Below are 26,602 nucleotides of genomic sequence, written 5' to 3' on the forward strand. Positions count from 1 at the left end.
GTCCCACTACATAATTATATAGGATGACTAAGACAGAAGCCATCTACACAGTCATTAGAAACTTTCATTGATATGTATTATTTGTTAAAGTCCCAAGTACAATTTGCAAGTTGATCGGGGATCTGAGCTGCAACTGCTCGAATTTGATCTTTTCCATTTCCCAACAGTTTTTACATTTTTATGCACACTGACTATTTGCCAGACTCTTTGTAAGTTTTAATTGGATATGTCAAAGTATTTGACATGTCAAAGCTACTAACAAGTATTTTGTTTTAAAACATTGATGTTTGAAAATCAACTGCCTCTCTTTTAAAAATGAACTGCATGCATATGGGGATGTGGAATTCCAGAATTAATTAGTTTCCTTCTTAATTTTACATCATTACACACCTGTTTATATAGAGTTGTGTTGATTTTATGTAGACTCCATCCTGCTGACACCTAGTGAGCGTTTTTCACCAGTGGATGATGGCCTCATCATTCATGATGTTCAGATTGCTGATGCTGGATTTTATGGTTGCCAGGCAACCAATGAGGCTGGAGAGGCTTCATCACAGGCAGAGCTCATTGTTTTAGGTACTTGTTCAATCGGCAGTACTAGCCTTCAGGTTTATCTTAATGCTGGTCTATTTCCCATAGATGTAAAGTAATAATGAGTAATGATATACTTTGATTCTTAGATTATAGTATTACATCTTTCTGTTAATATCAAGCAAGATTTGAAACATATTAAAAATATGCCTCTGACAGTCATTAAATAAATGTACTGTTACTAATGTTATTTATCATTACATTAAAACTGTAAACAAATCAAAATGTTCTGTAAAATCAATTGATAAATTATGTTGGTTTTTTTAAAAAAATTTTTGCAGCGACTCCATTCTTCATCCAGATCCCTGAGGACCAGGTGGTTTTGGCTGGCCAAGGCTTTAATCTGACCTGTGAAGTTGATGGAAACCCTAAGCCTTCTGTAGACTGGCTCTTTAATGTATGCCTCTTTGAGTATTCTGTTTATACATATTTAAAGATTAGCTAGTTTGATGAGACATTTAGCACTAATGACAGAATTTAGCTTTACACCTGTACAAAAAAACACAGGTGATCATGAGCACACTTCTGTATACCTGGAACAGTACCAGCTGGGTCGTAGATTCCTATACAACCACACGGTTCGGTTCAATATTACTTTCCTGTCTCAAAATTGAGGTTTGGAAATTCCGCTACATGTATCAATATATAGCTTAAATTTCATTTCATTCCTTTATTGATAATTACTACTGTGTAACAGTACAAAACAAAATAGTTACGAGGGCTGATTGATAAGTTGTGAGCCTCATATTGAAGGATTTGAATTTTGCCTGACATATTGTATTATTTTTCAACATAATCCCCTTCAGTATCTATGCACTTTTGCCAGCGTTCTTTAAGGGCCTCAATGTCACTTTTATAGAACTCTTTTTCTTGGCTGTTCTGAAAGTCACCTACTACATGTTAGGGTTTTGGTTTGGGTTAATAAGGGTGCCTGAAGTAGCTGTTTTCAGTTTTGGAAATACAGTATATTTTGTCATGGAAAAAGAAGCGGGTTGCGCATGCTCTGTAGATGAAAGTCTAATTGAACAGGATCAGGTGAATAAGGCAGATGCTCAATCAATTTAAAGCCACAATCGTGGATGGCAGCCATGGTAATGACAGACTCTTTCTCCCTAACCCGAACCAATTTTGTCCATTTTGCAAAAGCTGCTTGTCTTGTTTACTTTAGAGCGCTACGTACCTCGTCGATATAAACTAACCAAATGAGACCAGTCCTTTGGTACACGGCCCTATATAGTCAGAGAATAGCAGGACTTAAAAAGAACATCCTTGAGTAACCTCCTTCAATACAAGGCATGAAGGAATGTACAATGAAACAGGTTCAGAAACAAGTGACAGACACCTTTTAATAAATCTGTCTCTTTAATGATGACACAATAGCTTTTTAGCCCACCATCATCAGGTACGCGATGGACTCTTCAAAACGTTTTAATCGCCCTTGGTTTGTCATCTGTAAAGAATCTTTGATGGCACGGTTTCTAGAGAAGTACTGGAAAGATTTTTCTCACATTGAGTTGATAGATTTTAACAGTGAGAGTATCAGCATGACCATTAGTTGTTTATTCAGCATTAAGCACATGTCTGGTAAAAATCCATCTATTATATCTTTAATTTGTTATTCAGTAAATAATCTTAACAATGCATCGTACCACAATAAGACATCCTGCTTGGGATTAAAGTTGATGTGTAACATCATCAAAGTTTTCAAAAAACACTAATAACAAATCTAATGAGTCTATACCAGTGTATACAAATATTTTTCTTGACATTCCTTACATGCCTGCAATAAAACAATTATATGTTAATTTGATAAAGATATCTCTGTGTCAACATCTATGGCCTCTTGTCTAAAATAGCTAATTTTATAGTAATATAAACAGTATCAATTTAAAACCACTCAGATGTACGTATCAAATTATAAATAGATAATAATGATACTTATTACATTTTTACCAGTGAAATATCAAAAATTATTCATTCTATAAAAGTGATATTATTCACTAGTGAAAAATATCACTTTTGCCGATTTCACCAATCAAATTAATGATTAGAAAATACCAAAATAATTGACCAATCAGAAAGCCCGACATATACGTCAGCACCTGGACAGGGGGAACTACATTTTTTGTTTACAAAGTATCGCTGTAGGCATAGTTAGCATACGGGGTAGGTTTTTCGTTGATAAAAAATGTAATAAACAGAATATCTAACAGTGCCTTCAGTAATACCAAATATATTTCACTCGTGTGGCTAATATTTTGATTTTTTTCACTCGTGCTGCGCACTCGTGAAAAATATCAAAATATTAGCCCCACTCGTGAAATATATTTGGTATTACTGAAGACACTGTTAGATATCCTCTATATATTTGGTATTACTGAAGACACTGTTAGATATCCTCTATATATATTGTGTGAATATTTTGTTTCAGGGAACCAATTTGTTTCCGCCGGGAATATTTGTGTCTCTGGATAAGCGCCATCTTCAGGTGACGGATACTTCATGGCTACATGTGGGTAAATACACATGTGTTGCAGCCAGTATGGAAGGTGCCATCAGTTCCACGGCCATCATAGCTCTACATGGTGTGTAAAACTGATCAAATTTCTACAGATCTTATGTACAATACACTTGCTCAAGTCAAAATTGGAGGCATCACTGTGATATTAACCCTTCTCATACTGTAATATTACCCTCCAGCCTCTGTCTCAAGTCTCAGTTGCTCACTTGATTTGCACTTTAATTTTATTCATTTGTAATTTTGATTACCTTAAAAACTTGTGTAATTTGCCCAGTTTTTTTAGCTCACCTGGACCAAAGGTCCGGTGAGCTTATGTCATGGCGCGGCGTCCGTCGTCCGTCCGTCAACATTTGCTTCAAATCGCTACTAGTCAAAAGAGTTCTTACTGCATTTTTTACCGAATTCGGTCAGAAACATTCTTGGGGGAAGGGGAACAGATTTTGCATAAATGGTGACTCTGACCCCCGAGGGGCCAAAGGGGCGGGGCTCAATAGGGGAAATAGAGGTCATTCCTTTAAATCGCTACTTGTCATAAAGTTATGAATGGATTTGAACCCAATTTGGTCAGAAACATCCTTGGGGGAAGGGGAACAGATTTTGCATAAATGGTGACTCTGACCCCTGAGGGGCCAAAGGGGCGGGGCCCAATAGGGGAAATAGATGTAATTCATTAAATCGCTAATAGTCATTAAGTTATGAATGGATTTGAACCCAATTTGGTCAGAAACATCCTTGGGGGAAGGGGAACAGATTTTGCATAAATAGTGACTCTGACCCCCCGAGGGGCCAAAGGGGCGGGGCCCAATATGGGAAATAAAGGTAATTCCTTTAAATCGCTACTAGTCATAAAGTTATGAATGGATTTGAACCCAATTTGGTCAGAAACATCCTTGGGGGAAGGGGAACAGATTTTGCATAAATGGTGACTCTGACCCCCAAAGGGCCAAAGGGATGGGGCCCAACAGGGGAAATAAATGTAATTCATCTAAATCTCTACTAGTCATAAAGTGATGAATGCATGTTCTAAAAACAAGTCTTGAGGTCTTTCAGACCTTAGAGAGTCTGAACTTCATAAATCTTTAAAGCAGTTGGGATCCCCACACTATAACCATATATAGCATTGTTTGAGATTTACAAATAAAACAAATTGAACATGAACATTATTCTGACAGTTGGTCTAATCCAACCAGGTGAGCGATACAGACCCCATGGGCCTCTTGTTTGTACTGAAGTTTAAAGTTTGGGGTGCACAAATCATACAGTTAGAGATGTTTCAGGGGGTTTTTTTTCACAGAAAAAAGATCATCTATTCTCAATGTCTGCCATCTTGGAAAAAGACAGAAATTCCTGTCAGGAATTGATCGAACTTGAAGAATAATAAACCTGCACACAGCAATTTATTCTTGTTAAATATATTTTTACTCAATGAACTTACAAGTCTGAATAAGGAAAACACCATTTAAACTACTTTTTTAGTATGAATATGAAATTGATAAATGTTAGCTTTTTCAGACACAAATATTTAAATTGTATAAAACTTATCTTACTTTTTATTTATAGAAGATAGTTCATTACATATTAATATAGATATTAATTATATATAAAAAAAATCATGCATACAATTATTGATAAATAATATGTAACTGACACTTAGTAAACTCATAAAAACCAGTGAATTTTCCAGTAAATGCTATGTAGAGCATATATTACCTAGTAAGTACTTGTCAGGATTATGTATACATGTACATTTGTATATATTGAGTTTTTGTGAAATATCCCTATGAAGTAAATTATAATCTTGTTAACACATACATTTTCTGACTACCGATTCTGTGATTGACAGTTCCACCACGGGTATACAGGATCGTTGGTAACGCCATTGTGTATGTCACCAAGGACCTAGAACTGACTTGTCTGGTAGATGGCGTCCCTGCTCCCAACATCAACTGGAAACACGACGGTCACCAGGTCGGACCTTCGTTTGATGGCCGTGTGTCCTTTCCGGAGAGACACAGACTGTTGGTCAAGGTCACGGGGCCCTCTGATGCAGGTTCCTGATAATTTATCACACTTGATGTTTAATTTGTAGACAGTAATTACTAATAATGTCCATCATGCTTTCATAACTAATGTCTTGCATGCTTTTAACCTTTATTTATTTTGTGAGTAAATGATAATCAGTTATGATTCATTTCATGATTTTACCGAGTTTAGAAATTATCGTTCCTTTAATTAAACCAAATTTTGGTTATGAAATTTCTGCAGAGTTTTTTCTACATGTTTTTTGTTTTCCCTTTAGGAGAGTACAAATGTGTGGCAGACAACTTAGCTGGCAGGTCAGAGATGGCTATTGATGTTTTTGTTATCGGTAAGCATATTTATACAACAGCATTTAGATCAAATATTCTGACACTTTATGTATTATTATAAACTAAAAGAAGAGAAATGCAGAAAATTTAGCAGGATCCCACTGCTACTCTAAAGGGTTTCTTGTCTGAACTTTTTACAGGTTCACTCAACATCTCAACTTAATTAAAAGTCAGAACAATGTCATAAAAGTTGAAAAAATCAATTGATTGAAGCTGTTCCTATCAATGAAGAAATGTAACATTTCCATTTGTACAATGTGTGACTTTTTTAAGAATGAAAAACACTATCTATCTGAAAGCATCTCGTAAGTTTTAACATGAAATTATGTATTCATTAATTGTTTATATAGTCATAATATTCATCTTTTATAATTATTTGTAACTTGTTTTTACATTTATTTCATATCAATTAATAAATTAAAAAAATGATTCAGATTTGAAATAAATATTTGTTAGTTTAAAATCAATTCAATCTTTCTCTTTTTATAGGCCGGGCATGTATTTATTAATGGTGTAGTGTATTAAGATGTTTTTCCATAAACAGAATGTTGTATCACTCCACAGATTATGGACTGGGATAATAGAATATAAAATGATATAATATTAACTAATTTATTTTTATGATAATGTATTTTAAAAAGATATTTTCACCCTGATTGGCTTAAATAGTGTCATTTGGTTTCCGATAAAAAAGATCATAATGGGCAACTGTACAGAAATGCTGGTAAGCTGGGTTTTAAAAAAAAAGAATAGATTTATATGTATAATGTTAATTATTTCCCCTTGGTATTATTCAACATTGTTAAATATCTTGCATGAAATTGAAATATAGACAAGTAATAATAATGAATGTTTGACAGTTATTGTAAGTCCCACTCAGTTTTCTGCACTTTTCTCAGCCAAATATGCTTTAAAGTATTTTGGTGAAAGATGGTATACAACTTCAGTATGAGTAGCTACCGATCAAGTTCGTGTTTAAGGGTTTTTTGGTAAAGTTCAAGGTCACTGTTACTATTCTTAACAGGGGCCAGTAGGGGACATGTATTGCTTTAGCAATTTTTTTACCAATACCCTGCATGGTATTTATTTATGGTTAGACTTAAGCTTGTGTACTGAGTATTGTCCTTAGTTGATGTTTGTTCTCTGGTTTATAAAACCATTTACATGTGTTGACCCTATCTAAAGGCTCTTAATTATTGTATGATATATACAATTTTTGTTTCTCAGAGCCTCCCATCCCTCCCCAGGTGATGGACCCTACCCCGATATCCTCCTCTGCCATACAAGTGACATGGAGACCGGTCACACAGAAATCTCATACGATTGTGTCACAATATGTCCTTTACTACAAAGAAAAGTAAGAATAATTATTTTGTAAAAATTTAAAAATCAAAAATAAATAATTCTTTCATTCAAATTTAAAGGCTTGACTGTTATGTTGATGTTTAGAATTCTATGCTACATCAATCTACTGTAAATCACTTATATTTTGCGTGGGATTTATTTTTGTGTTAATACCTGGTGAAAGTCAGTCGCTTATTCAAATCCTTCATGAATATTTGTATGAAAATAACACCTTTATATGGTGGCCAAACTATAACCAATATAGGAGTTTTGTGAAGTACAGCACTCTAATAGCTCATCATTTGCAAATTTAAGGTAGTTTCTAGATCAGTGTTCATGGAAATCATGTATTCGTGAATATAATGTCTGAAGAAGCAAATTTGCCAAATTATGTATTCACAAAATTGAAGTGATTAACAGTTAAAATGAAAAAAATAATATTTTGTTGTACATGAAATATTCTGAAAGATAACACAAATATGTATACATAAATTGATAATTACAATTTTTTTTTAATTAATTGCATGAAAGTACCAGTATGTTATGAGAACACTGACAGACTCTAGTTCCTTGTGATATTTCCACACCTAATGCCCTGGGTTATCGGAGCTCTGACCTGGTTTTCACTTCAGGTTAGACCTAGACTATACCAGGCACCCTGCAGTTATCCTGGGGACAGAGACAGCCTTTCTAGTGCAGTACCTCACCCCAGGGGCTGAGTACTTCTTCACCATATCGGCCGTCAATACTGCTGGAGAGGGGGGCCGCAGCAACGTCAAGATTGCAAAGACCTTTGACTCAGGTATGGGCTAAGAGAATGAAGTTATTGTATCAAAGATACCTTTAGGATTCCTGAAGAATTTAAGCAAAATATACCTGGTAGTTGTAAAATATCCAAAAAAGTTTGTTTGAGGTTTACAATACATATAGAAAGAGAAATTAAAGTTTAAATTTTGAGGTCATTAACTAATTAATTATAAACATGTTTTAGTAATCAAACATCTAGCTTATTTCCAGAAAGTGAAACATGCATTTACATTTAAATAAGACATTATGATATATAACACTGTTACTAGGTATATGTCATCGATTGAATGGAGACTTTTTTCCTGACAGGTCCATCAGCTCCTAGGAATCTCCATGTAACAGATGTGGGTCCTTCTCAGGTTGAGCTAGTTTGGGAAATTCCAGCTCAGACCAATGGAGAGATCAGAAAATACAGGATCTGGTACAGACATAGGGCTGGAGGACTTAGTAAGTAGGGCTGGGGGACTTAGTAGGTAGGGTTGGGGACTTAGTAAGTAGGGTTGGGGGACTTAGTAAGTAGGGCTGGGGGACATAGTAAGTAGGGTAGGGGGACTTAGTAAGTACTGTAGGGCTGGGGGACTTAGTAAGTAGGGCTGGGGGACATAGTAAGTAGGGCTGAGGGACTTAGTAAGTAGGGCTGGAGGACTTAGTAAGTACTGTAGGGCTGGGGGACTTAGTAAGTAGGGCTAGGAGACTTAGTAAGTAGGGCTTGGGGACTTAGTAAGTAGGGCTGGGGGACATAGTAAGTACTGTAGGGCTGGGGGACTTAGTAAGTAGGGCTGAGGGACTTAGTACTGTAAGGCTGGGGGACTTAGTACTGTAAGGCTGGGGGACTTAGTAAGTACTGTAAGGCTGGATGACTTAGTAAGTAGGGCTGGGGGGACATAGTAAGTAGGGCTGGGGGACTTAGTAAGTACTGTAGGGCTGGAGGACTTAGTACTGTAAGGCTGGAGGACTTAGTACTGTAAGGCTGGGGGACTTAGTACTGTAGGGCTGGGGGACTTAGTACTGTAGGGCTGGGGGACTTAGTAAGTAGGGTTGGGGGACTTAGTAAGTAGGGTTGGGGGACTTAGTAAGTAGGGTTGGGGGACTTAGTAAGTAGGGCTGGGGGACATAGTAAGTAGGGTTGGGGACTTAGTAAGTAGGGTTGGGGGACTTAGTAAGTAGGGCTGGGGGACATAGTAAGTAGGGTTGGGGGACATAGTAAGTAGGGTAGGGGGACTTAGTAAGTAGGGTTGGGGGACTTAGTAAGTAGGGTTGGGGGACATAGTAAGTAGGGTTGGGGACTTAGTAAGTAGGGTTGGGGGACTTAGTAAGTAGGGTTGGGGACTTAGTAAGTAGGGTTGGGGGACTTAGTAAGTAGGGCTGGGGGACATAGTAAGTAGGGTAGGGGGACTTAGTAAGTACTGTAGGGCTGGGGGACATAGTAAGTAGGGCTGGGGGACTTAGTAAGTACTGTTGGGCTGGGGGACTTAGTAAGTAGGGCTAGGAGACTTAGTAAATAGGGCTGGGGCCGGGACTTATAAGTAGGGCTGGGGGACTTAGTACTGTAGGGCTAGAACTGTAGGGCTGGGGGACTTAGTAAGTAGGGCTTGGGGACTTAGTAAGTAGGGCTGGGGACTTAGTAAGTAGGGCTGAGGGACTTACAAGTAGTAAGTAGGGCTGGGGGACTTAGTGAATAGAGCTGGGGGGCTTAGTAAGTAGGGCTGGAGGACTTAGTAAGTAGGGCAGGGGGACTTTGTAAGTAGGGTTGGGGACTTGATAAGTGGGTCTTGTTTGGATTTTATAAGAATATCAATTGTATGCACAATGCAATAAATAAATTTAACATAAAATTTACAAATAATTAAGGAAAGATTTTTTTTTTACTTTTAAATTAATATTATTGAAACTTTATGTGTTCACATGTGTACATGTTGTGCTACATATTGATATGAATTTTCTTCATTTTTCTGATGGAGGTCTTTTCAGCTCTTTTGTATTACACCAATAAAGTGCTTCATCGAAACATACAGTATAAGTATTCTTTTTATACAAAAAATGCCGTGATTGTTTTGCTGCAGGTCCCAAGACTGTAGAATTCTTTATTAACGGACTTGTAGTTGCCCCGACCTACACTGTCATGAACCTTGACCCCTACACTGACTACGAGTTTCTCTGTCCAAGGAGCCACCATTGAGAATGGTGTGGAGCTATGGGGAAACCTGTCCACGACAATAGATACAAAGACAGGTGTCACAGGTAAATACCAGTACAGGGAGAATAGTGTCACATGTATTCAGGGGTAGGAGGAATGGGCGCTGCCCATCATCTTAGAGATACATATGTACAGGTAAATCACAGTACTGGTGTACAAAAATCCCAGACGTATCACAAATGAAGGAGAACGGATCCTGTAACCGCAGATATATATTGATGGAGTGAATGACATATGATCGAGTGAAGGTGAGAGTATACATTGGGGTGTATGTATGGCAGAGTGAATGACATATGATCGAGTGAAGGTGAGAGTATACATGGGGCTGTATGTATGCCTGAGTAAATGACATATGATCGAGTGAAGGTAAGAGTATACATGGGGCTGTATGTATGGCAGAGAGTGAATGACATATGATCGAGTGAAGGTGAGAGTATACATGGGACTGTATGTATGGCAGAGAGTGAATGACATGATCGAGAAAAGGTGAGAGTATACATGGGGCTGTATGTATGGTAGAGAGTGAATGACATATGATCGAGTGAAGGTGAGAGTATATATACATGGGGCTGTATGTATGGCAGAGAGTGAATGACATGATCGAGTGAAGGTGAGAGTATACATGGGGCTGTATGTATGACAGAGAGTGAATGACATATGATCTAGTGAAGGTGAGAGTATACATGGGGCCGTATGTATGACAGAGAGTGAATGATATATGATCGAGTGAAGGTGAGAGTATACATGGGGCTGTATGTATGGCAGAGAGTGAATGTCATGATCGAGAGAAGGTGAGAGTATATATGGGGCCGTATGTATGACAGAGAGTGAATGATATATGATCGAGTGAAGGTGAGAGTATACATGGGGCTGTATGTATGGTAGAGAGTGAATGATATATGATCGAGTGAAGGTGAGAGTATACATGGGGCTGTATGTATGGCAGAGAGTGAATGAGATATGATCGAGAGAAGGTGAGAGTATACATGGGGCTGTATGTATGGCAGAGTTACGGGGAACAAACCAGAGGGCAGAAAAATGACAAAACAATATCCACGGTATGCAAGTTTTTAGTACACAGTCATATATTTGTGACCTTGATTATGCATATCATTTAACACTGAACTGGTTTGGTATTATGTTACATTGGTCATGCAATATAAAAAGTATTGTTATCATTTATACAAATCTGATGATGAGTGATTATGAAATCTGCTGCATTATACGCATGTAATTTGTGTGACCTTGACCCTTCTGTAATATATATACGGTTGATGGAGGTGTGGTGATATAAATGACCTTGACCTTTGTACATGATATAAGTTTAATGGAGGTGTTGAAATATAAATGACCTTGACCCTTGTATATGATAAATATTAGTTAAATGGAGGTGTGTCGATATATAAATTACCTTGACCCTTCTGTATGATATAAGTTTAATGGATGTGTGTCCATATATAAATGACCTTGACCCTTGTATATGATATATGAATAACTTTGTATGATTACAGCCCCAAGTGGCAGTCCTGTGGACCTAATGGTGATCGCTCTCTCGCCCTATGTTGTGCAGGTCACCTGGAATGTGAGTTGTCTGACATGAAGTCCACTAAATACATGCAGTGAATAATTTCAGAGTTATCTCCCTTGTATAATCATTTCATATTATTTTACTTAAATACCGGTAATTAAAAGCTTTGACATTATGCTAATTGTTGTTAGCACACTGTCATCAAATGATAGGTCAAATCATCCTCATCCTTAATTGATCATGAATAAAGTTGTTGTTGGGATGTTGAATAATACAAAACCAATAAAATCATAAGTGGTATATGTCGACCAATTAGATCCGTCACTGCCTAAAACAATTATCTGTCATCTGTTTAATTAGTCTTGTTACTGATATATCATGAAGAGTACTGGAAGGGGCTCTCTCAAATCCAGTTTTCCTTGCATTGCTGTCTTAATTAATTCTTGTGCATTTTCAATTTTGAGCAACTAAATGGCTAACAGATTTGACATTTGAAATTTTATATCTCTTTACCAGATTTATTTGTAGTTTCTTCAGAAACCTTGTCTTTAGTCATGCATGACTTGTCAAATTTTGAGATCAGAGGGAAAAAATGCAAACTTACATTTTTGATACAACCAATGAAGGTCATGTATTGGTAGGCACAGGGTCTATCAATGATTGATATATACAGACAAAATTTTTGTAAATTTAGATTTTAAATTGAGAATTAATTCTGTGATGTATCTTTGTCAATTCAAAATTTCAGCCTGTTCCATTGCCACTACAACGGGGCCCTATCACAAAATACCATGTCCGCTATCGACCTGCTGCTACCTTCACCTTCCTGTCAGATATCGTAGTCAACAGTGCCGATTTAAAGGTCAATATCACCGGGCTGTTACCATGGAGCTGGTACTCTTTTCTTGTAGAGGCGGAAAATGCCGGAGGTGTGGGTCCCCCTTCAAGTGAGATTGTTGTTCGGACCAAACAAGCTGGTATGTATGTAGTGTATTAGGATTGTTTGTGTATTAATATATGCTCATAAAAAAATGAGGTGTTAATTATGATAATCATCAATTTCACATATTTTGCGGATAAGTTTTATGACATGTTATTAATGACTTAGTCATTCCTTGCTGAAGTTAAGAGTTCATTCTTTACTTGAAATTAAAGTATTTGATACCAACCACAAATGTAGTGGAATACAACTGCGTTACAGTATTTCTGTTTTAATCCAGTATGATGTAGTGAGGGGCAGGTCTATATATATTGAACCAGTGATTTTCAGGGTCATATAAAGGCAAAGTGATCATTTTCTGCTCGAGTCAATTGTGTTCCATATAATTATGTAGCCTTTTCATAAACAGCTCTTTAGTAAATCCTGAGTCAATTTAAGATATGTAAATATATCTGTGTGTAACTTAGAGCTAAGAGCTTTCTAAAACATAGAGCTAAGAGGTATAAAACTTAGAGCTAAGGGATATAAAACTTAGATCTAAGAGGCTTCTAAAACTTAGAGCTAAGATCGAGATATAAAACTTAGAGCTAAGAGATAAAAAACTTAGAGTTTAGAGATATAAAACTTAGAGCTAAGAGGTATAAAACATAGAGCTAAGAGGTATAAAACATAGAGCTTAGAGGTATAAAACTTAGAGCTAAGAGATGAAAAACTTAGAGTTTAGAGATATAAAACTTAGAGCTTAGAGGTATAAAACTTAGAGCTAAGAGGTATAAAACATAGAGCTTAGAGGTATAAAACTTAGAGCTTAGAGGTATAAAACTTAGAGCTAAGGGATATAAAACTTAGATCTAAGAGGCTTCTAAAACTTAGAGCTAAGATCGAGATATAAAACTTAGAGCTAAGAGATAAAAAACTTAGAGTTTAGAGATATAAAACTTAGAGCTAAGAGGTATAAAACATAGAGCTAAGAGGTATAAAACATAGAGCTTAGAGGTATAAAACTTAGAGCTAAGAGATGAAAAACTTAGAGTTTAGAGATATAAAACTTAGAGCTTAGAGGTATAAAACTTAGAGCTAAGAGATATAAAACTTAGAGATATAAAACTTACAGCTTAGAGGTATAAAACTTAGAGCTAAGAGATATAAAACTTAGAGATATAAAACTTACAGCTTAGAGGTATAAAACTTAGAGCTAAGAGATATAAAACTTAGAGATATAAAACTTACAGCTTAGAGGTATAAAACTTAGAGCTAAGAGATATAAAACTTAGAGATATAAAACTTACAGCTTAGAGGTATAAAACTTAGAGCTAAGAGATATAAAACTTAGAGATATAAAACTTACAGCTTAGAGGTATAAAACTTAGAGCTAAGAGATATAAAACTTAGAGGTATGGGACTCTAGAATTTGCTGAAGTCAATATTTGTAATCAAGGACATAGGGTTCATATTTGTTACAATCTAAAAACAAGTTCTTCTGATGGAACAATATAAGACCGATATCTAGATTCATTTTTAGACCATTGGGTCCCAGAAAACTTTAGAATCTATAAAAACTTTGTTCAAATGATTTATATTGATGAACCTTCAATATCATAGAGTTTAGTAAATTCTCATGTTTTCAACCTTAAATTGAATGTGCATTACTGGTAATGTAATATTTTTCATTGTATATAGCACCTTCTGGGAAACCACTGAATCTCATGGTTGAAGCCGTTTCTATGGATACAATCAAGGTGATGTTTAGTGTAAGTATGTTTTACATATCAGATTTCTGTGGGAATGATAAATAGGGAAATACATTCGAAAAGAACAACAATTTTTAGGTCACCATTAGGAAATCCCAGATACCCATACTGCCATTGTCTGTGTCGTCCCTAGACAGCTTCTAAGGTTTAAGTTTCAATAAAACAATATTGTGGCTGTCGTCCCTATAGACAGCTTCTAAGGTTTAAGTTTATATAAAACAATATCGTGTCTGTGTCATACCTAGACAGCGTCTAAGGTTTAAGTTTATATAAAACAATATCTTGTCTGTGTCGTACCTAGACAGCGTCTAAGGTTTAAGTTTATATAAAACAATATCTTGTCTGTGTCGTACCTAGACAGCTTCTAAGGTTTAAGTTTATATAAAACAATATCTTGTCTGTGTCCTACCTATAGACAGCGTCTAAGGTTTAAGTTTATATAAAACAATATCATGTCAATACTAATGAGATACTGATTAGGTATTTGAAAGGTATGTTCCTTGTGAAAAAAACTTTCCATTGATACTACATTATTACTAATTTGATACTACAATGTTACTATATTGATACTATATTGTTAGTTTATTGATACTATAATATTGATTCTACATTATTACTACATTGTCACTACATTGTTACTAAATTAGTGTAACAATGTTACTATATTGATACTATATTGTTAGTTTATTGATACTATGTTGATTCTACATTGTTACTACATTGTCACTACATTGATACTACATTGTTACTAAATTAGTGTAACAATGTTACTATATTGATACTATATTGTTAGTTTATTGATACTATGTTGATTCTACATTGTTACTACATTGTCACTACATTGTTACTAAATTAGTGTAACAATGTTACTATATTGATACTATAATTTGTTAGTTTATTGATACTATATTAATACTACATTGTTACTACATTGTCACTACATTGATACTACATTGATACTAAATTAATATAACAATGTTACTATATTGATACTAAGGGCGAATTTGTTCTCCTAAAACCAGTTTTAGTTTCGAACCGGTTCTGTAAACTTTCCATTTGTTGAGTAAACCAGTTTCAAACCACATTTAAACTGAAACCGGTTCATTCATTTGTTTCTGATAAACCTAAACTAGTTTATTAAACCATTCAAACCACCACCGGTTGTGGTTTGGAAGGTTTCGTTTCTGAAAACAAGATGGCGAATGTTGTCAACACACATGCAGAATGTGCTCTTGAAGTGCGCTACGTGCTCCAAACTTGCCAGCTATGGCTTGTAGTGTCATTTGACTGGACAAATAAAATATAAATTATAAATATTAATAATTGTTTTCCCATTGGTATGACAGTGTTCCCTTGTGTTTGAAAGAAAGTCTGCTAGAACTGCATGCGTTTCCCTGTCATTGAATTGTGGAAGTATGTCTTCAACAGAATTTGGGATTCGGGGGATTTTTGTGCGTTCAGGAGGTATTAACGTTTTAAATACTGCTCTGAAGCTTTTTCTCCCAAAGACACCATATTGAAAACTAGAATTTCGCATTTGTTTCTCAAGAGCAAACCAGTTTTAGTTTACAAACCGTTTTGAAAACCAGGTTTAAACCATAAACCCAAACCTAAACCAGTTTATTTGCAACAAATTTGCTCTTAATTGTTAGTTTATTGATACTATATTGATTCTACATTATTACTACATTGTCACTACATTGTTACTAAATTAATGTAACAATGTTACTATATTGATACTATATTGTTAGTTTATTGATACTATGTTGATACTACATTGTTACTACATTGTCACTACATTGTTACTAAATTAATGTAACAATGTTACTATATTGATACTATATTGTTAGTTTATTGATACTATGTTGATACTACATTGGCACTACATTGTTGCTACATTGTTACTTTACATATATTGTTATTACATTGATAACAGCCCGGTAATTTGGGGTTATCATCTGTAATGGTCCATATCACAGTTAGAACTTGTTTATTCAATTCTAGACTTTCATTTTGCCTTACCTACAGCTGCCGGACCCTGCTACATGGAATAGTGAACTTACTGGGTTTTTAGTGGAGTATGGTAAATACAGGGACAGTGAGGACACCTCTGAGACCATCAACACGTACAGCCTGGACACTCTCAGCCTTAATATCAGGTGATTTGGTCACCATGGTTACAGATTTTATAATGTTAACTTATCTTATTTTACAACAATTCCGAAACACGTTTGTTGGCCTGGATGGAAGCAAGCCAGGGGGTCTTAGTGTGGGAGAAATCCGGGGTACCCTGAGATAACCCATGTGATGGCAGTCGACCCCTATAATCTTTTCATGTCCGATCGGGGAGATGCAGATGTTGTACCAGTTTTCATTGATGCTGAAGGATAGTCCAGGAGGTGTTTGGCAATGTTGTTAAACCATATGTGTATTTAACATGGATTTAGTACTTTTCACTTCATATGTCAGTAGTGTGTCAATGACTTTGCATGGTGTCTAATGGTTTTTGCACATGTTTTTCCTACCAGAAATATTTTAAGAAAATGATATAGTGAACAAATACCAATTCATACTAAAATTGAGACCTGAATGAATTGATTGATAACAGGGAGTGAAAATTTGGAATTAATCATGATATGAAATTGATGATAATAATTGAAATGATTTTACTTGGTAGTAACTTGGAGGTGTGGACCCAGTACCAGGTGAGAGTAGCTCTGATTTCCGGTCCATACAACACCTTACAGGGGCCATTCACAGACTGGATTATTGTCAAGACCAAGGAAGCAGGTAACAACTCTTTAATAACTGATTATTACTGAACCTAGGGCACTAACTACCCTTTAATAACTGATTATTACTGAACTTAGGGCACCATCCTTTAATAACTGATTATTACTGAACCTAGGGCACTACCCTATGATAACTGATTATTACTGAACCTAGGGCACTACCCTATGATAACTGATTATTACTGAACCTAGGGCACTACCCTATGATAACTGATTATTACTGAACCTAGGGCACTACCCTATGATAACTGATTATTACTGAACCTAGGGCACTACCCTATGATAACTGATTATTACTGAACCTAGGGCACTACCCTATGATAACTGATTATTACTGAACCTAGGGCACCATCCTTTAATAACTGATATCCGTCTGTCTTATATACCAGGTTCAAACATTATGTAACAGGAGCATGTTGGGCCCGGTTTATGTATGTAAACAGCACCCGACTCGCCCCTGTGTACCGATGAAACCCAGGTTCGATTGGGTATGATGTACTTGTTTGTTGAGGAGAGGAAGAACAGACACTTGAATAACAATTAACAATTTATCAGGAATAACAAAAATATTTACAACTTACAATTAACACATGAACAGAGACAATAAGCCTAGGCCTAGCCAACAAATAATACTACATTCTACAACCGACCCCCCATACCCGACAATACCTACGAAACTAAACCCATCCCGGCCCACTCCTAACGTTATATACCTAAAACCTAACCTAACTATAAATACCTGAGAAGAGAAAGTGACAGCACGCAGGAACTCAATCCGTCAGACTGCCCAGTCTACAAGTAAAACCCTGAATTTATCACCCAATACGAAACTAAACAACCAATCACAACACAGGACTGACAGAGGTACACGGGTAAGACGGACTCTCACGAGAAAGCAAGAAACAACTACACGACAACAACATCAACACAGACAGGGCACGTGAATATAGAGTACAGCAAGGGTCACAGTGACAGGTACACACACAATACACAACATAGAGACAAGCTTAACTAGTCAGCTTACCCTGACAAAATACATACAGGAACCTCCCCGCTTGAGTCAGTAGAATGCTGGGATATGCTACTTTCATTGTTCTGTTATATTTCAGTGGCAGGAGCAGTGACAAATATTCGCTTTACAACAACACCAACCAGTATCACCATAAACTGGGACCCTCCTTCACAATTAAATGGAATCATCCAAGGCTATGTGGTGGAGTACTACATCTTGTCTAGTGAGGGAGGAACAGGTGTCAGTACAGCACAAGGAAATGGGAAAGATAATACTACAGCCGGTGATGACATCAGTGTAAACAATGATGTATCAGAGCAGACAATGGTTAGAAGGAGCGTTGACATCAAAGAGTTATTGCCTCAATTCAGATCGGGTCAAGGTCGCAGTGACCATTTTGCTAAAGTAAGCAAGAACTTGATTCCTCTGGAAGATTTTGTTAGTTTTCTCGCAGAAATGAAACCACAACTTTTATCTGAACAAAATATCCCCAATGGTTTTATCAGTAGGATCGACTTTAAAGGTAAAAAATCATTTAAAAGAAATTTAAAGTCAGATGCAGTTGAAATTTTAAACATTGATGGAAAAAAATATATGAAACTGGAAAAGAGAAGTTTAAAAGAAGCAACATCATTAAAGTTACCTCACCACTTGGTGAAGCGAAATGTTGACCAGTCCAGCTGGGAGAGTGACCTTCCAGATTGGGTGACGACTACTGACCTCGATAAGCTGAAGACCATGTGCAGTATTCTGATCAGGACAAATCCGACAGCCCTTCGACTCCTGGATACAATAGTACTGAACGTGAGTAGAGCCTCCAATCGAGGGGATCACACTGCAGCACTTCTGTCGGAAATCTTGGCTGCTTGGTCAGTGAGACTGGACGATGATCAGCTTGTGTTTAATACCAGTACAAACCTGATGTCACTTCAGGAAGAGGTCCAGGCTTGGCTGCTACAGGGAAATGTGTCCATGTGGAGTCTGTGCTACAAGTTACAGGACCAAGGTTGGCTCATCAGCTTAAATTTAATCTCAATAGATATTTCAGAAAAAAATTCAGAAAAAAAAAATCTTTTTGACAAAGAGAACTAACAAGATACAGCTCCATAAAACCTATACATTGAATGGAAACATACAATCACATGTATTCATGAAAAATGTGTATTCCACTGTTATATTATATCAGTTTGATGTCCTGCATATAACTAGTTACATTCAAATGCACTATTATAAATATCTGCCTTGATTCATCTATGATGTAATATCTCTCTGTTTGATATAATCAACATTTAATTCAAATATTGCTATTTATATATAATTACAAAATTTGAAATATTGCATCAATTACAAAATAAGAAATATTGCATCTCTTGTTTGAAACTAAAGTAATTCTTATCATTTTGTTGTGTTTGACAGGTGGTGCCATTTCATTGACATCGTTGACAACTACCAAAACCTCGACAATACTTCTTGACTTGCTGCCCTCATCTACATATTCCATCACTGTCTCTGCGTACGGAGAAGCAGGCAGGGGAGATAACCACACTGTTAACATTACAACAGGTACAAAATGTGTCTCTTCTCAGTAATAGGATGATTTAGTTCAAAAGGTGAAAATCAAAATTAAATAAATTAGTAATAATTTAATATATAATTTTAGAAATGTGTCTATATTTACAGATAAGTTGCCTCCACCTCCGCCACCGCCATCGACTCCCTCTCCTACCACCCCTTCTCCACCCCCACCCTCAACAACAATCGCCCTTCAGTCGACAGGGGCAGACAACTCTGATGAGTTCCTGGCAGCAGTTATAGGGGGCAGTCTGGCTGGTGTGTTCCTCGTTACCATGGTATTTGTACTGGGTATTTGTCTGTGTGTAAAATGGAGGACCACTTCAGGAACCATTGGTGAGGAAATTTACTAATACTACTTTGTGGGTAAATGGTACATGAAGTTACACATTAGAAACTAGTTACTAATCAATGTTAATAATCAAATTCATATCCTGTGTCATATTTTCAAATTATTTTTTATTAAAAAAATTAAAATTCGAGGAAAACCTTTAGGTCTATAGGTGAATGTCCAATGTTGTTGGGATAATTAATAGATTATGGATTAAATTATGTTGTTTTCTTTAACTTGTAGGTAGAAGCAAAACTCCAGAACCAATCATTCTTGATAATGATTCAAGGGCAAGTTCTTCAAGGTATGTACTGTAAATCTAATAATGTCAATATACAAACATGTACACAGTTCTACCTCAGATTTACAAGAGATAATTTCATGTTCAGGTTGCCCTAGTCATCAAGCGGTCTTAGTTGCTTGTGGCATCATTTTGTTTGGTTGAATACTAGATAATTTTTCTTCACAATATACAAGAGAGTTAACAGTTTGTCATTTTTATACCCCCACAATGAAGTTATAGGGGAGTATACTGGAATCAGGTTGTCCGTCCGTCCGTCCGTCCGTCCGTCTGTCTGTAGACGCATTTTGTCCGGACAACTCCTCCTAAACCGATGGGCCAATTCTGATGAAACTTCACACAAATATTAATGATCATGTGTAGATGTGCATGCCACTTTATTTTTCTCAGAATTATGGTTGCTATGGCAACTGGTCACTATAAACAGGTTTTCCGATAAGAACCATAACTTTAAGTTTGTCCGGACAACTCCTCCTAAACTAAATGGCCAATTTCACTGAAACTTCACACAAATATAGAGGACCATGTGTAGATGTGCATGCCACTTCCTTTAACTGGACAACTTCTCCTAAACCAAAGGGCCGCTTTCAATGAAACTTCACACAAATATAGAGGACCATGTGTAGATGTGCATGCCACTTTATTTTTTTTCAAAATTACGGTTGCCATATATTTTTTTTCAAAATTACGGTTGCTATGGCAACTGGTCACTATAAACAGGTTTTCTGATAAGAACCATAACTTTAAGTTTGTCTGGACAACTTCTCCTAAACCGAAGAGCCGATTTCAATGAAACTTCACACAAATATAGAGGACCATGTTTAGATAGGCATGCCTTTTTCTTTTTTTTTCAAAATTATGGTTGCTATGGCAACTGGTCACTATAAACAGGTTTTCTGATAAGAACCATAACTTCAAGTTTGTCCGGACAACTCTTCCTAAACCGAAGGGCCGATTTCAATGAAACTTCACACAAATATAGAGGACCATGTGTAGATGTGCATGCCACTTTATTTTTTTTTCAAAATTATGGTTGCTATGGCAACTGGTCACTATATTACTGGGTTATCTTAGTTAGCCTCTAATTAACAGTTCCAATTCACCATTGACTCATGCAGATTGCGGGGGTACTAGTCAGCCATCCTGGTGAAAGTTCTAGTTGGAAATGTCCAATTTTTCAATAAAATGATGTTATATCAGTAGTACTAATTAATTTTAATCAAATAGTAGAAATTGAAAGGAAAGATGTATCATTTGAACATTCTTACTCTCAACCTATTTTTGTTTGTATTAATTTTGTACATAGAAGTTATTACCAATTTGAAGGTAATTAGAAAAATCCATTCCGTGTCCAAAGGTTCCATGGCATTGCATAACAGAAAAATGTTGATACTTATGTTTTGTTTATACCAGTCTGAGAGAAAAATATGTTTTTAGAAATAATAAAAACCTCAATGTAAGTTTACACTGTCTTTCTCAGAAGTGAATCAGGGACATCTTCTGTGGTTGAGGAAAATATTCAGTATGGTCAGGTGGACATTAATATTGACAACATTCAATTTGATGGAGCGAGCACAATGAGGTCACGGTCAGTTCCAGAAGTAAGTAAGCTTTACTTACATAGTGTTTACATTGATAACAAACCCATTGTCATGAATTGTTTCAACTTTACTTGAAATTGTTGATAAATCAAACCATGCATATTGATTGAATTTATGATATGTACAGCTTTTTTTTATTACAAAGTAAACTATCGACAAATAAGTGAACTGTTTACAGATCAAAAAGTGTCTTAAGTTCGTGAGTTAGTGACTCTTCCTAGTAACAAATTGTAACCAGACATTAAGTATGTTTTAAAATATCTTGTTGCTTTATAACCATGGAATTGTGTCAGTGTTTCCTGTTTACAAATTACATTATTTTGTAACTCATCTTATTTTACAGTTTAATTGATAACATTAAGTAACATGATTAAGCATTAAGTAAACATTAAGTATTTAATTAATCTGCAAGTATTTCCAAAACATATTGCATTTAATCTAAATTTGCAAAATCTATTATTTGAAAGTATTATTAGAATTGTGTCTTTTTACAGTCTTAAAATTTTTCTAATTTCCCTGTGACTTATTTAATTGTCATATATGGGTAATATGTTTCGTTCTACCTTTAACAGGGCTATGGTAGTTTGAAGGGAGCTAGTAATATGACATTACAAGTACCAAGTCTGGCGAGGAGTGCACACTCAGTCACAGGTATATATATAGGTGTATATATAGCCTTGTCACAGCTAGGTCTATATGTAAGTCTGACCAGGTGTGGACACTTGGTCATAGGTAAATACATAGGTCTATAAATATGTTTGGCCAGGTGTGGACACCCAGTCACAAGTATATATAGTAGGTGTAAGGCCTTGTCACAGCTAAGTCTATAAGTAAGTCTGACCAGGTGTGGACACTTAGTCACAGGTAAATATAGTAGGTGTAAGGCCTGTCACAGCTAAGTCTATAAGTAAGTCTGACCAGGTGTGGACACTCGGTCACAGGTATATATAGTAGGTGTCACGGGTCTATAAATAAGTTTGGCCAGGTGTGGACACTCAGTCACAGGTATATATAGTAGGTGTATAGCCTTGTCACAGGTAAATACACGGGTCTATAAATAAGTCTGGCCAAGTGTGGACACTCCGTCACAGGTATATATAGTAGGTGTAAAACCTTGTCACAGCTATAGGTCTATAGATAAGTCTGGCCAGGTGTGGACACTCAGTCACAGGTATATATAGCAGGTGTAAAACCTTGTCACAGCTATAGGTCTATAGATAAGTCTGGCCAGGCGTGGACACTCAGTCACAGGTATATATAGCAGGTGTAAAACCTTGTCACAGCTATAGGTCTATAGATAAGTCTGGCCAGGTGTGGACACTCGGTCACAGGTAAATACACGGGTCTATAAATATGTCTGGCCAGGTGTGGACACTCCGTCACAGGTATATATAGCAGGTGTAAAACCTTGTCACAGCTATAGGTCTATAGATAAGTCTGGCCAGGCGTGGACACTCAGTCACAGGTATATATAGCAGGTGTATAGCCTTGTCACAGGTAAATACACAGGTCTAAACAATAAGTCTGGCCAGGTGTGGACACTCCGTCACAGGGTGCATTAATTAATTGTCACAGGTAAATACACTCTGTGTCAATATACCTGCTTAGGGGTGGTGAAGATTGATTTAATGGATTCAGTAGGTAAATCAGAATAATTCACCAATTTAAAAAAGATTATTTGTCCAGTCCTACAGATGAAACTGGGGAGACTATATAGGATTCTTTTGGTCATGGTCCCAGCTGCAGTATCCTCATTTCATCAGAAAAACAATACCGGCATTATAAATGATGAAACATACACTCTTTTTAGCTTCTTTCGTATTTACTTAATCAATATTATTCATATCTTATTGGGAGCTACAATGTAACATAGATTTTCAAAAAATGTTTTAATAGGAGTACAGAACCCTGTGTTTTTGGGAGATCAGCATCACCATGGTTACCAGGATGAAGATCAAGAATCCATGGCTGTGTCCATAGCACTCTCAGCAGAAGAAGTTTACTCCCAGGTACGTTAACGTTCTACTAGAGGTCAACACTAACAAAAATTTTCCCAAAGTTGTCAACAAAGTCTCAACAAAATATTTTTCGAACGATGTCAATAAAGTCTCGCTTTTCAGAACAAGTGATGTGGTATTTTGTGAATATCTTTGACAGGCTAGCAACACATTGAAAAGAAAGAACCGCATGAGAAGTGAATCAGCGGCAGCCATTGCTGTGATGAGGACAAGTGCCATCCCCGACATTGGAGCACTTCATGGAAACGACACAGACAATCTCATCAAAAATGATTCCGTAGTAGTGTACACTGAAAGAACAGCTCTGTGAACTTCAAGTCATATATTCTTAAAGTGGAGGAATTTTGTCTCAGGAATCTCAAGAAGAGAAGCACCAATTTACTTCTGAGTGAGGTTTGATTTAGGCCTAGAATATTTAATGTGTATTTTAGAATGTTCTAGGGTCTGACAGTATATGGACAAGGTTTATAGGTGAATAAAATGTCAGAAAAGATGCTTAAAAGCTGGAAGAATTCAGATTTATCTATCCAAAGATGGAAAGGAAAATTCTTTGTATTCCTTCGTTATTTTAGCAGGAATGTGTCAGTTGGCATCTCCTAGAATTCCAAGGTAGAAGAAAGAAAGGATAAGATAGTGTATTCTGTTTCAGACAGATTGTGAGCATTGATTTCGTAATCTTTGATGCCTGGTATAGAAAAAAGAAAATTCCATTTCATTCATTAACTGAAAGATTAATTTCAGTGTTACAATTATAATGATATGTATAGAGATTTGGATGGCAGGTGTGAAGTGATCAGGACTGCCCTGTGATAGAGCTATTTGTTTATGGCCATGTATGTATGATGTTATTAACAGGTTTTCTCTCCATTGAGTGGACACATCAGTAAGACTGACACAATAGCAGCAAAATTCCAATTGGATTTTGTCATGAATTTTAAAGAATAATATAATACATTACAATAATTGTTTTTATACCAAATTTTATTGTAAGTTATTGTTCATGTTTTATTGAAAAGCATAGTAGATAGACAGTATGAGCCCATATTATACTTGCTTTAAACATAGTTATTAAAGGTTTATGATTTTATACAGATATATTGATTTAACCTGGCCTGTCTTTATTCACATCTTAATCGTTCACATTAAAAGCTGATCTTTTTTTTAGCTATGAGCAAAATCAAATTCATAAATAAATTATATTTATTGTAATTATTACATTTACATTCCTTAATAAGTCTTGATGTGTTTACTTACTGTTCAGGTACACTCAATGTACATTCCTGTCATTAAGAGTGGTTGTGTTATATACTGCATAGATGTAAAGATATGTAGCTGCGCCATTAGGAAGTTACTGGTGTCAAACTCCAGTTGTTCATACAATGGTGTTGTTTATCTGTGAATTTTAGGTACATTTATTTAGCAGCATGATTTACATGGAATCTGGTGCTTGTTGGTTCTTATTTTACTGAGCCAGATTTTTAACCTCAATGGCTAGTTGTATAAATATGTAGCTCCCTTGCATATTTAGGGAAGTAGCAGTGTGATAAACTGATTCCTGGCATACTTGTGAATTTAGTGCAATATTTGTAGGATAATTTACCAACATACAATGTATCAGAACATTTCATGTTTAATATATCATTCCCTATAGAGAAATTATGATTATATTTCAACTGAATATCATTTCGTTGATCGTTTTCAGTTGATTAAAATCAGAAAAGTTTGTTACAATTAGAATTGTTATTATATAAGAAATGTCATGAACAAAAAAATCAAATGAAATTGAAATTAGAGGATGTCAATGTTTCGTTGGTGTATGTTGCTTTACTAGCCAAGACATTTATTTACAGATGACCATTAAATGATTCATTTATAAATAAATATAGATATATGATTATGAGGTATGATATAGATTTTGTAATATGAAGAAATTATTTATAAAAAAAATAATTTAAATTAATTGTCTTTAAATTAATACAAAATGTAATTTTACAGTATACCTTTAATATTCTCACTATAACTACCAGATGTCATTTGAAATATTTGTTAAGCATTCAACTTGGGAAACTAACCCCAGTCTCTAATGCAATACAAATAGTGTGACTTATGACTCAATGTCAAAATATAGAAAACATACAATAATTATTATAGCTTTGACAATATCATTAATTATTATAGAAGAAAAACTAAGTATGATACAAGACACCATTAATGATACTATTACATACAAATTGACATTAACCATATATAGAAGAGAGGAATGGAATGTTACAGTTGTATGTTTTCTCAGCACAATTTTGTTGTGACACAAAAGTAAATTCCATATCACTTCCTCCTCAAAATCCATTATGTTGTAATTTAAAACTTGCACGTGTATATTGTACTGATGGCTAGTACATTACATAAATCTTACTTATTAGCTCACCGGTTACGAGTAACCGAGAGCTAATGCTGTCACCCCGGCGTCCGCGTCGGCGTCCCACCCCAAAACTTTAAAGTTTTTGGAGTAAGTTTTTTGAAAGCTTGTAAGTCCAAAAGTATACACCTCAAGCCCTTCTAAAATGGTTTATACATTCATTAGATGTCTAGGAATGATGTTATGGCAATATCACGCAGAAAAAAATCACGATTTTTTCACATTTTTCCATTTTGTGGACTTAACTTTTTTTGCACCAAACCTCACTTTAAAGTTTTGGGGGTAAGTCCAAAAGTATACACCTATCACCCTTCTAATTCGGTTTATACATTCATTAGTAAGAGATCCAGGAGTGATGCTGTGGCAAATCATGCAGAAAAAATTGGCATTTTGGCATTTTACTATTTAGTGGACTTACTTTTTTTGACACAAAAACTCACTTTAAAGATTTTGGGGGTTAGTTTTGAAAAGCTTGTAAGTCCTCACCCTTCTTATTTGGTTTATACATCCA

At 35.8% G+C, this 26,602-nt stretch overlaps 1 protein-coding gene across 1 annotated transcript in view; it reads left to right on the plus strand.

The window, feature by feature from the left end:
• The window catches only part of LOC117322174 (hemicentin-1-like), a 46,527-nt gene extending 20,167 nt beyond the window's left edge, over nt 1-26,360 (plus strand). Inside the window, 23 exon segments of the mRNA XM_033876949.1 lie at nt 424-576; nt 873-988; nt 3,023-3,176; nt 4,956-5,162; nt 5,412-5,480; nt 6,709-6,838; nt 7,458-7,627; nt 7,942-8,079; nt 9,696-9,800; nt 9,802-9,873; nt 11,341-11,411; nt 12,106-12,334; nt 13,978-14,048; nt 16,077-16,207; nt 16,726-16,838; nt 17,950-18,858; nt 19,269-19,415; nt 19,533-19,760; nt 19,999-20,059; nt 21,537-21,657; nt 22,230-22,308; nt 23,554-23,666; nt 23,815-26,360. Of these exon segments, the coding sequence (XP_033732840.1) occupies nt 424-576; nt 873-988; nt 3,023-3,176; nt 4,956-5,162; nt 5,412-5,480; nt 6,709-6,838; nt 7,458-7,627; nt 7,942-8,079; nt 9,696-9,800; nt 9,802-9,873; nt 11,341-11,411; nt 12,106-12,334; nt 13,978-14,048; nt 16,077-16,207; nt 16,726-16,838; nt 17,950-18,858; nt 19,269-19,415; nt 19,533-19,760; nt 19,999-20,059; nt 21,537-21,657; nt 22,230-22,308; nt 23,554-23,666; nt 23,815-23,985 (3,758 nt within the window). The 3' untranslated portion in view covers nt 23,986-26,360.
• The last annotated feature ends 242 nt before the right edge of the window (nt 26,361-26,602 follow it).

Source organism: Pecten maximus, chromosome 2 (genome assembly GCF_902652985.1).
Source record: "Pecten maximus chromosome 2, xPecMax1.1, whole genome shotgun sequence".
In the NCBI taxonomy this organism is placed as follows: domain Eukaryota; kingdom Metazoa; phylum Mollusca; class Bivalvia; order Pectinida; family Pectinidae; genus Pecten; species Pecten maximus.